At 40.3% G+C, this 12,990-nt stretch overlaps 1 protein-coding gene across 1 annotated transcript; it reads left to right on the top strand.

The window, feature by feature from the left end:
- Nucleotides 1-2,389: 2,389 nt before the first annotated feature.
- Nucleotides 2,390-9,593, top strand: kcnk3b (potassium channel, subfamily K, member 3b). Its single transcript, XM_074660784.1, has 2 exons — nucleotides 2,390-2,788; nucleotides 6,892-9,593. The coding sequence occupies exons 1-2, from the start codon at nucleotides 2,506-2,508 to the stop codon at nucleotides 7,782-7,784; spliced, it is 1,176 nt and encodes a 391-aa protein (XP_074516885.1). The 5' UTR covers nucleotides 2,390-2,505; the 3' UTR covers nucleotides 7,785-9,593.
- The last annotated feature ends 3,397 nt before the right edge of the window (nucleotides 9,594-12,990 follow it).

The raw sequence follows: 12,990 nt of genomic DNA, 5'->3' as shown, positions 1-12,990 counted from the left end.
CATGTTGTATTTAAAAAGAAATTGAAGCCGCCAGAGCCTCTGAGATCCCGATGTGCAGCCTCTAGTATGAGTCAAGCGCCAAAAAACACTGGCTCTTACATTTCCCATAATGCAACTCAATAGACTTTCAAACTCAGCACCTCCCCTCTGTAATGCCAAAGAACATATATTGCCAAGAAGTGAAAGTCAATTGTTCGTTCCATTGCAACATCAGCGCCCAGCAGCAAAGCTACGCTTCTGCAATTTTGGACTAAAAGCAGCAACCAGATGCCAGTAAAACATCCGCCTACAAAGTGACGTACAAAAGTAAAACAAAATTATTTCTATTCTATTGTCATATTCTACAGAAATGGCCTGTGTTGAACAATAAAATATTATAAATATAATAAGCATTTTCAGTCCAAGATGGCGCCATCTAGCGTCTGTTTTAAAAAAAACACCATGGTTTTGTCTCTTTGCTTCTATACTGTTTATACTTCTGTTATAAATAAATGTGTAGTCGAAAACCCAAATAACCCTGATGACATCACTATGACATCATCAGGTTTATTTTTTTTCAAAATCAAAGGCTCCTTCAGAGACACAGAAGACATTAATAGCTACAACCTCATGATTAAAATCATCGTAGTGATCCTTTAACATTCAGGCAGAAAAGAAATTGAAGACAGTTTAACCCTCTGATATTAAACTTTATGTATAATATCTCAAATATTTGGTACATTGTCCTTCTTTTTCCTTTCTTTTTAAATAATCCTACTCCTTTGTTTTCTCTGTGTGTGTGTGACAAAGGTTGCGTGTTGGAGCTGAAGAATCCTGCCACCTGCTCACCTGCCTTTAAAAGGGATGTGGCTTTTAAATATTTGCTCAGGGAAAAGATGGTTATCATTAGGTTGCCAGACAACTTGTGAAGCCAGTAGAGCCACTCTGTTTAAATAGCCACTGGACAATGAACCCGTGAATCATATACACACACCAGAGTCTTTATTATTTGGCGATGTTAGGGGACTAGTCGCTCCGTTTTAGCGCATTTTGACGAAATTGCAACAGAATTGCGTTGCTAAGCAACAGCTTGGGTCCATATGTACTTCCTGTCAGCTGATGTCATTCACATACACTGCAACCAGGAATAAACCGGGAAACATTTAGAATGTTAACGTTTAAATCTGTGTAAAGGGTCTAAATATTGTATATTTGTGACATCACAAATGGACAGAAATCCCGACAGCTTGTTTCAAACGCACAGTTTCTGATTACGGGCTGTGTTTATTCCCTGTGGATTGAGCGTTTCAATACTTTCACAGTATTTATATAGGACTTAAACCTGCTTTATAATAAAAAAACAACACTTTTTTATAATATGGGACCTTTAAATATATTTTGATGCTTTGCACTTTTACTTTACCTTATAAAAACAATCAATGCAAAAGGCAATTTTCTCTTTGATGGTTTGATGGGTCTTTCCGGTGTTTTTTTCTGCAGAATCTAAATATAAGTCGGTGACAAATAGTCCAAATACAGTAGCAACCCAACTGTGATGTGGGGGTGGTGCTGAGAGAACACCTCCAAGTCTCATATCTTTATTGATCCCTGTACTTTAAATAAATTAATAAAACAAATAAATTCTGATATAATATTATTGGTTAAGATAAAACATTTTTGATCCCTGGGGGGAATTCACAATCCCTGTACTAAAGCACAATTTTGAAGTACTTGTAGTACTGTAGTAGTACTTGAGTATGTAATTTTCTGCTTATTTATACTTCTACTCCACTACATTTAAGAGGCAAATATTGTACTTTAGTTACTAGTTACTTTGCAGACTGAGATTACTAACACAAAATACAATCAACAAATAAATTAAGAAAAAAATTAAGATAAAAGATATACAATCAACAAATAAATTAAGATAAAAAATATATATTCAACAAATAAATTAAGAAAAGAAATAAGATAGATATAATTACTTTGAGATATCTTTATTGATCCCTGTACTTAAGCACAATTTTGAGGTATTTGTACTTGAGTATTTTCATTTTTTGCTGATTTATACTTCTACTCCACTACATTTAAGAGGCAAATATTGTACTTTAGTTACTAATTACTTTGCAGATTGAGATAAATAATACAAAATATAATCAAATAATTAATTAATTTTAAAAATAAGATAAAAAATATAATCAATAAATAAATTCAGATAAATCTTATTTATTTTATTATTATTATTATTTTGATGTTAATACTTTTGCACTTTTACTTTATAAAAACAATCAATGCAAAAGTCAATTTTCTTTTTGATGGGTCTGTGGGATTACCCGGTGTTTCTTTTTCTGCAGAATCTAAATATAAATCGATGACAAATAGTCCAAATACAGTAACAACCCAACTGTGATGTGGGGGTGGTGCTGAGAGAACAGCTCCAGAAGTCTCCTCCTTCCTCTCTGTTGGATCCGGAGTGAGCCAGGAGAAGGTCGCCTCTCTCAGCTCTCTGTCTGTCTCCAGATTACCATGAAGAGACAAAACGCCCGGACTCTCGCCCTCATCATCAGCATCCTCACCTACCTGGTGGTCGGAGCGGCCGTGTTCGAGACTCTGGAGTCCAGACAGGAGAAGAGCCACAAGAGGAAGCTGGATGCCAGGAAGTACGAACTCATGCGCAAATACAACTTAACCAAAGAGAACTTCGAGGAGCTGGAGCACACAGTCCTGCAGCTCAAACCGCACAAAGCTGGAGTCCAGTGGAAGTTCGCTGGCTCCTTTTACTTCGCCATCACTGTGATTACCACCATAGGTGAGCTGGTTAAGTTTCTGAATTAAACACATTAATTAAAGCAGCTTTTGAAGATGCTCAGTGCAGAGCTGCAGACAGGATGTTACCTCAGTTTGTGCATCTCATTAGTGTTACATGTGAGCAGTGGAGTGGTGGAAAGTAACGAAGTACATGTACTCAAGTAGCCTACTCTACTTTTTGAGGTACTTCTACATCTGTACTCGAGTATTTTTCATTTTCTTCTACTTTATACTTCTACTCCACTACATTTCAGAGGCAAATAATGCATTTTAGTTACTTTGCAGATTGAGATTAATAATACAACATATAATCAACAGATATATTAAGACAATAAATAAAGATAATATATATATAATCAACAAATAAATGAAGATAAAAAATATAATCAACAAATAAATGAAGATACAAATATATAATCAACAAATAAATTAAGTTAAAATGTTATTGATCCCTGTACTTAAGCACAATTGTAGGTACTCTAGTACTTGAGTACTACTCCACTACATTTCAGAGGCAAATATTGTACTTTAGTTACTTGTTAAATTGCAGATTGAGATTGATAATACCACACATAATCAAAAAATAAATTTAAATATAAATAAGATAAAAAAATTATAATAAATAAAGATAAAACTTTATTGACCCCTGTATTTAAGTTTTATAGTACTGTAGTAGTACTGAGTATTTTCATTGTCTGCTACTTTATATTTATACTCCACTACATTTAAGAGGCAAATATTGTACTTTTGTTTCTAGTTTCTTTGCAGACTGAGATAAATAATACAAAATATAATCAATTAATTAATTAATTTAAAAAATAGGATAAAAAATATAATCAATAAATAAATTAAGATAAATCTTTATTGATCCCTGTACTTAGAATAAATTAATAAAACAAATAAATTCTGATGTAATATTATTGGTTAAGATAAAACATTTTTGATCCCTGGGGGATTTCACAAGCCCAGGAGTATGCAATATAAAATAATAAAAATTAGCTCTACAATTACCAGTAATGTACACATGAATGCATTGACAATTATAATCCAATAATATAACACATTATTCTGTAACGAGCAATTCTGCATCATGATAACTTTTGGTACTTTAAATATATTTTGATGCTAATACTTTTGCACTTTTACTTTACCTTATAAAAACAATCAAGGCAAAAGGTAATTTTGTCTTTGATGTGATGTCTCTAGACCCCTTACTGGTTTGTTTCTTCTCGTGTACAATCTATACTTTTTATATAGTTTTTATTATTTAAAATATAAGTATTGCAAAACATGTATTACATACTTTACATACATTTGGGACACAAAGATGGTGACCAGAAATGATAACTCCTCGCTCAGTTAGTACCACATGAACCAATATTTCACTTCTATTTGTCCAAATATTTTTCTCGTGCAGCAAACAGAATATTTGTTTCATCCAGATGGTTAAAAGACTCTTTGAGGATTTTGTAAATATCATCACAACAGCAGTAAAGGTTTTAGATATTTATTTTTCAGATAATTGGATGCTTAGTCGTGTGACTCGAGAGGTAATAACAGGAGAGACACTAACTACATATTACCCCCATGTGAGCCAAACCAACGCCTCTAATAGATTTCTGACTAGCAACTGAAAACGTCTCTATATCCATTCAACTGTTAAAACATACTTTATGTAGATTTTATCTCCTTAAATGAATCCTGTTTCAAGACCTGTCCACAATGATCCACTCATTTAGTCTCATTAAGTCATTGTTTTGCATTGATTTTAGTTATTTTATATGATTTTAGCTCCTGGGCTATTTTAAGAAGCTGTTTCTAGGATGAAATCCTTCACATTACTTTGATTTTGTCTTATGTTGTTTGTCTGTAACTCGTTGTTTTTGGTGCCTTTCTTCACCAAAACACCCTCAAAAAATTATTTATTAGAATAACTTTATAACAATGAGGCTTTCCTGGTTGAATAAATGAATAAATACAATACCAGGAATATAACATTGGTGGGACAAAAAATCTTTAATTTCTTGTTCTTTCTTTCTTTAAAGTGTAACTAAACCCCCAAACCATTTGTTTTCAGCCAAAACACTATGTATGTATGTATATATACAGTATATATATATAGTATATATGGGTATTTAATAGTGTTGTTGATGGATTCAGGTCCAAATCTTGGCATTCAAAGCAAGTGTTTGAATTCTACATGTTCAGTGGTGTAGTGGTCGTTGATGAGGTGGGTGTACTGGGTAGATGGGTAGTTAGTTACAGAGGAGGAAGTGGGTGTACTCCTGTATATTCTAATGGCTTTTGGGCTGATAGGTGGGTATACTGTAAAATACCAGAAAATAGAAGATCCTTATACCTGCGTATACCCTCCACTACACCACTGTACATATTGTGTAATAAATATGCATCGTGACTGCCCTCTACTGGTTGAAACCCAGCTATTGCAGTTGAATTTTGCTGTTGGCTGATCTGGTGGCAGGTGACGGCATGGTGACAGCCTTCACCATCAACCAATCCCCCAAACCCCACCTCCTCCGATAAAACCAACGTCAGACTGTGGAGTTCGGTGGAAACCGCTTCACGTCTGTCCGGGTCAAATTGATCACTATAAGCGGATGATTATTGTAACCAATTTCTATTTGTTTTTCTTTATATCTCATGCAGATTACCGTCTAATTGACATTTGTATGTTTATTACATGAATATAAAATAATGGTACGAACAGCTTCGCTATTTACAGGATTGCTGCCAATTCTTCTGCCTTTTCCCTCTGTACTGCAGCGCGAGCGGTGCATGCAGATGAACGGCGCTCCTTTGCCGGGGCTCCTCGCCCACCTGCCGGTAAAAGAGCTCCAGGCGCTGTTTGTCTGCATGTGCTGCCTACGCTGCGGTGGCGCAGAGCCTGTTGAGGATCGGCAGAGTTTAACCTTAAGGGGGCATTATGTGACCAGGCATTATCAAGTTGCTTGAGGAGGGCGGCTTCAGGTCACGTCACGGAGGAGGGACTGGCCGTGTCTTAGCCCGCCTTTTTTCACATTCTAGAGGCTTTTTTTTAATTTCCAGGGTAGAGGCACTTCAGCCAAAACTCTTGAGTTTAGTTACTCTTTAAACAGTCAAATCTGAGAATACTGACTCAAATATCAGAATCAACTTTTAAAGGGACAGTGTGTAGGATTTGGCGGCATCTAGTGGTGTGGTTGCAGATTGCAACCAACTGCCTCTCCGCTCACTCCTCCCTTTCCAAGACTGCGATAACGTGAACCGCTGAGTGCAAAACCGTGGTAACGCTGTTCACCTCGCTCAGAGGCCATCCTTACCATAATAACACTACTTTAGGAGCAACGGCGGCTGGCGGTACCACGGTTTTGCACTCTGCGGCTCACGTTACTGCAGTTTCACAAGCATGTCAGAGAACTATGGTGGCCTTCAGGTAACGAAAAAAACGTTAAGGCTCTCTCTAGAGCCAGTGTTTGGTTTGTCCGTTCTGGGCTACTGTAGAAACATGGCAGAGCAACATGTAGGACTCCGTGAAGAGGACCTGCTCCCTATGTAGATATGAAGGGCTCATTCTAAGCTGACGAAAACAATCCTTAGTTTCAGGTGATTGAAACATAGTTATGAATATTATAATCCATTTCTGCTAATAGATCCCCGAAATGTTACACACTGTTCCTCTAAAACATCAGGTGTAATTTATGTGTCATTGTAAAACAGAAACAGCTTCTCTAGTCGCTAAAACACTGAAACAACAAGGGCATCTCTACGGCCACTTCAGGGTAATTTAGGTGAGGAAAGTGATTTATTTCCAGCGCCTACAACGTCTCAGCTGACAACAGCGTGGGAGTTATAAATAAATAGCTGTTAATTCACAACATTAAAGTCAGGCTGGATAGTGTGATTGGGTTTTTTCATTAACGGGAGGATGTAGTGGGAGTGTGTGTGTGTTGGTTTCCTGCGGAATTAATTCAATCAACAACTTTAAAATAATAATTTTATTATAGGAGCTCGGTGTCAAACTGCTTCGCCACATCACAGCTTTTCTGACAGCATATAACAGACCGTCTGTCTGAGGTGTAAAAACTTTGATGTCTCCTCCTGCAGGTTACGGCCATGCGGCGCCCAGCACCGACTCAGGAAAAGTGTTCTGCATGTTCTACGCCCTCCTGGGGATCCCGCTCACCCTGGTCATGTTCCAGAGCCTGGGTGAGCGGATCAACACGTTTGTCAGGTACCTGCTGCACCAAGCCAAGAAGTGCCTGGGAATGCGTCACACCGAGGTCTCCATGGCAAACATGGTGACGGTGGGCTTCTTCTCCTGCATGAGCACCCTGTGCGTGGGGGCCGTGGCGTTCTCCCACTGCGAGGGATGGAGCTTCCTCCACGCCTACTACTACTGCTTCATCACGCTCACCACCATCGGGTTCGGAGACTACGTGGCCCTGCAGAGGGACGACGCGCTGCAGAACGACCCTCGGTACGTGGCCTTCTGCTTCGTCTACATCCTGATGGGCCTGACGGTGATCGGGGCGTTCCTGAACCTGGTGGTGCTCCGCTTCCTGACCATGAACACCGAGGACGAGCGCAGGGACGCCAAGCAGAGGGCCCTGATGTCCGTCGGCAAGCCCAGAGGAGAGGTGGCTCGCCTGCTACCGATCTCAGCCTCGACCTCGTCCACACCCGTAGCAGACGACGCCACAAAGGCTAGAGATTTAAAAGGCGTCTACACCGAGGTGCTGCATTTCCAGACTATATGCTCCTGCTTGTGGTACAGGAGCAAGGAGAAGGTGCAGGGCTCCATACCCACCATGATCCCTCAGGAGCTCACGTTCTCCGATGCCTACATGCAGCAGAACAGTAGCTGTCCTCACTACATGGAGCCCGGATCGACAGGCTGCGTTTGCAGTCCGCGCCAGTGCTCGAGCATAAGCTCCATAACAACGGGCCTACGCATTTTCTCCCCGTTCAGGGTGTTTAAGAGACGCAGCTCCGTCTAGCCTTTCAATAGATTTCAGTAACAGACACTGTGCAGTCCTCGCAGCAAAGACGTGACTGCCGAAGTTTGTGGTGCTATAATCCCAGTAAACAGTAGGGGAAAAAAGCATACAGTACTGTAAAGTCTTACTCAAATATGTGTTTGAGAAGGCACCGCACCTAATGTTTTGACTTGAGGTCTGATCATGCATGAAGTGATCTGGGTCACTACCTGTGAGCACGCTGCAGTACACGCTGCAGTACACGTGGTGTACACAGATCGCAGGTGAGAGCAGAGCGGCAGAACAGGTGCTGCTGGGAGGAGATTCAGATCGAATCAGCTGAGCAACGGCATGATGAAGTGGCGAGATAAAATAACTGACATCTCGTAGATAACAGCTCTGCAGTGAATTCCAATTTTTGTTAAAGCAGCAGTAGGCAGAATATTTAAGGCATCATTGGGCAAAAAATCCATAATAATCTTTCAGCATATTGTAATTCAAGTGTTCTGAAAGAGACTTCTGCTCCTCCTCATGGCTCTGTTTTCAGGCTTTAGAAAATCTAGCCCGTGACGGGAGACTTTGACCAATCACAGGTCGTTTCAGAGAGAGAGAGCGTTCCTATTGGCTGTTCATTCGAACGGAGGCAGCTGTCAATCACTCACCGATCAAACAGTTAAACTAGGCAGCGTTGATTACCTGTCTGATGCATTACTGTCAGGAGTGACCGTTTTATAAAAATATATTTTTTTCATCATATTTCCTCCACTCCTACCTACTGCTGCTTTAAAGTTGTGGTTTGTCGTGTTATAGACGTTTACCTTCATAGTATTTGTGACTGATGCAGCACCAAAACGACTGTCTGGTTTGATATACACCGATCAGCCATAACATTATGACAGAGTGGGCACCCTGACCGGTCTGCGGCTACGCAGCCCCGTACGCAACAAACTGCTCCTCACTGTGTGTTCTGACACCTTCCTATCGGAACCAGCATTAACTTTTTCAGCAATTTGAGCTCCAGTAGCTCTTCTATTGGATCGGACAACACGGGCCAGCCTTCGCTCCCCACGTGCATCAATGAGCCTCGGGTCTGACCCTGTTGCCGGTTCACCGGTTTTCCTTCCTTGGTCCTGAGCACTGCAGACCGGGAACATCCCACAAGAGCTGCAGCTCTGGAGATGCTCTCACCCAGTCGTCTAGCCAGCACTATTTGGCCCTTGTCAAAGTCGCTCACATCCTTACGCTGGCCCATTGTTTCTGCTTCCAACACAAAGTTCAAAGTTCAAAATGTTCACTTGCTGTCTAATATCCCCCCCACTGCCAGGTGCCATTGTAACGAGATAATCCCTGTTATTCACTTCGCCTCTCAGTGGTCTTAATGTTACGGCTGATTAGTGTAAGTTGCCTCATGTTGCCTGAATCGTGATTGTCAGAAGTGTATTGAAGCTGACACACACTGATAACTCAACATGACTCACTTTCTGTGTAGCTGCCTCTGTTGTTGTGATTTTCAGAGCTCTCTGCCCAAATCTCTGGTGCATCAAACGCTGCAGCGTTACGTAACGTCACAAGTGGAAAAGTAAAAAAACAAAATCACGGTATTCACTGCAGGGTTACTGTACTGTAAGGTGTGTCGGTTACTTTATCAACCCCTGTAGCTGATGGTTGGTTACATTAATTAGTCGTCATTTGGCTCTGCTGGGTCCAGAAGTGAGTCCAGAACACGTACTGGTCTGCTCAGGACGGAGCCAAACGTTAAGCATTCGGGGCTCAGCCCAAACCAAGAGGGGTCCATGGGTATCCTTCCCAGGGAGATTTCTTTCCCATTTATGGCAGCTATATGCAATATGTTTCAAGCCTTTTGAGATAAGACAATGCCTAAAAATCTGTACGTCATTTGGGAAAAACATGCTAGTTGAGCACTGTTCCCAATATGGGCTGCTGACCCCCACTATGTGTCGCCAAAGTTTCACCGGGGGGGTCGCGATGCATTCTTAGCTGTATTCACAGAGCCTTCCCTTCTGCTAAACCCCCTTGTCCTGCATTAGAGAAGTACGCAGCTAAAGGCCCAGACTCACTAACCCGACATCAGAGAACTAGCGGCGATGAACGTCGACTGTCGCGTCGGCTCACGTCGTGCTTGTATTGGCCGCTGCATTTGAACACACCACAAAGACTCGTACGCGTACGTTCTGTGCCTGCGTAAGAGGAAATAACTTGACACACCAGCAGGCGGCGGTAGTCTGTACTCATCGTTCAAAAAGGGAAATGATACGTACATGAAACAAAGCGCCGTTTGCCAACCATTTTCACACCGCTCTCACTCACCACTTAGCTTCATTCCAGATGTCGTTGTGAAAATATCTGTGTATTGGAATGATCAGATGAGATGAAGATGAAAAATGAGAAGAGCCTTCTGTGTTGTCTTTACTTGTTTGCTTGCTTATTGTGATTTCTCTCACCGATGGATGCCGCCGATTCAACATGCTGAATCGGCCGAAAAACCTCCGACACAGGCAGAGTAGAGCCGACGAAACTAGTCCGACAGACGCTCACCGACGGCCCCAAACTTACCGATCGTTGGCTTGGTGTGTCAGAGCCTTTACACACATACACGAGAGTGATATCAAGATTTTAATCCAACCCTCAGCAAGAAAACAAATGAGTGTATTCACCAAGTTGTTGACATTTTCTTTTAAAGCTAACTCTTAATCCCTCTGACATCAAAAACCTGTCAGCAGCAGAAAACACAGAATAACTGAAGTTATAAATTCAAAGTTTGGGATGTGAAACCACTCGATTTCTCTCCACTCTGCTCTTCTGACCCGAAGGACGATGAAGTAAATCAAACAGAGACACTCCAGACATGAAGTGTGCAGAGCTGTCCAATCACAACTGGATCAAACAGAACATGCAAACTTATTTTTAGGGAGCAGTTTGGAGTGGCAGATGGGAGGAGGTTTTCTGGGTTTGCACAATGGAAAACAAACCGGTTGTCAATCACAGATAATTATGCTACAATAGACTCTTGGTCTCTGTGATTGATGGAAAAGAGAAAGAAATCCACCCTCAGATACCATTCTTTCTGTTATCTCCTATTTAGGTGTTTAGTTGTGTGTTTTGTCTGTAGGCGACATGATGTGACATCATGTTTCGTTTATTTCTGGCAGCTGCAAATTAGATTTTTTACTAATTTTGGTGTCAAAATAAAAAAAGGAAGACTTTTGTTCTTTTATTATGACGGAGATGATTAATTTTGAAACAACATTTCAACAATCATACGGTCCATCATAGAGGATCCTTTAGTAAAAGTAGCAGTGCAACGATGCAGAGGTGTGGACTCGAGTCACACTCGAATCACAAATTTGATGACTTTAGACTCTAAGACTTGCAACTCCAATCAATCCAACCAATGACTTGTGACTCCACTTGGACTTAAAAGTATGTCATTTAAAAAGTGTGCATGAATATTATCAACTGCCCGGTACCGAAGGTAACTCCGACAGCGTCTGAGAGGTTTGGTTTATTTTAGGGTTGTCAAAGTCAACACGATAATAACGCGTTAACACAAATTTGTTTTAATGCCACTAATTTCTTTAACACATTAACGCAACTTGCGAATTTAAGGTTGCACTGGGCTTAGTTATAAAGCTAGAGTGAAGATATGAAACTAGAAAACCTAAGAAATCCACTGGTACCAACTATGTTATACTAACTTGTCACGAAGGAGGTTAAATAACGCTCCCAACTTACGCTCAATTTTGGTGAGGAAAAACTAACATGGCCATTTTCAAAGGGGTCCCTTGACCTCTGACCTCAAGATATGTGAATGATAATGGGTTCTATGGGTACCCACGAGTCTCCCCTTTACAGACATGCCCACTTTATGATAATCGCATGCAGTTTGGGGCAAGTCATAGTCAAGTCAGCACTGACACACTGACAGCTGTTGTTGTTCTGTTGGGCTTGAATTTGCCATGTTATGATTTGAGCATAATTTTTTATGCTAAATGCAGTACCTGTGAGGGTTTCTGGACAATATCTGTCTTTTTTTTGTGTTGGTAATTGATTTCCAATAATAAATATATACATACATTTGCATAAAGCAGCATATTTGCCCACTCCCATGTTGATAAGAGTATTAAATACTTGACAAATCTCCCTTTAAGGTACATTTTGAACAGATAAAAAACATGTGCGATTAAATCGTTCGCCTCGTTCACGGCCGTCCTTACCATAATAACACTACTTTAGGAGCAACGGAAGCGTGTGGGAGAACTGCGGTGGCCTTCAGGTAACATAAAACATGAAAGGCTCTCTCTAGAGTCATGTTTGGTTTGTCCGTTCTGGGCTACTGTAGAAACATGGCGGAACAACATGGTGGACTCAACGGCTCATTCTCAGGTAAGGTTCTTCGTTTCACGTGATTAAAACATAGTTATGAATATTCAATTTCTGCTAATAGATCCCCTGAAATGTTACACACTGTTCCTTTAAAAGAAAACATGAGTCAGGATGACGAGAATGTGGGAAGATTTGAAGATGGATTCTTTCCTTTTGCCATTTATTGTTTTGCATTGTGAGCTGAAGTAACATCCATGTGACACGATGATCATAATAACAGCCAAAAAAGACTTGCAAATCCTGTTTGATCTGGGTCTTATTGAGGGAAAAGGACCTGTTGAGATGGACTGAACCTTATGGAAATACACAAGTACCGTTTGCACATGATAATGGATGATGATGCCTTCTGCTGTTGACTTGACTTTAACAATAAGTGACCCTGAAATCAACACTACTGTATATGTTATGCAAGTACTGTATTAGTTTGAAGGCAGGACTGCGTCATGTTGCACGAGCACAAACAGGTTTGTCTGCTTCTCGGAAAATGACACGGTGCAAAGTCGTAAAATGAACTGTAGGAACTTTTTTTAATTATCTTCACTTGTCAAGAAATGTGGGCACAGTTGAGACTATTAATGTGTCTGGTACGATAAATGACGCACTAGTTCAAAACAATATTGTACTGTTTTGCTCAAGAAGATTCATAGAAAACATTAAAAATATGGATATTTTATCCATAATCTGACTTTTTTTTTTGTTTTAATGTTGTTTTACTTGATGTCCGGATGAAAAGAATTATAATTTATGAATGTCTGTATACAATGTAAGTACTGTATATGTTCATGCTGTTTATCAGTCTGTGCTGTGTGCAGAAAATGCTTCT

This window comes from Sebastes fasciatus, chromosome 15 (assembly GCF_043250625.1).
Source record: "Sebastes fasciatus isolate fSebFas1 chromosome 15, fSebFas1.pri, whole genome shotgun sequence".
Lineage (NCBI taxonomy): Eukaryota > Metazoa > Chordata > Actinopteri > Perciformes > Sebastidae > Sebastes > Sebastes fasciatus.
The sequence above is the reverse complement of the archived record's forward strand: the minus strand, read 5'-3'. Positions and strand labels throughout refer to the sequence as shown.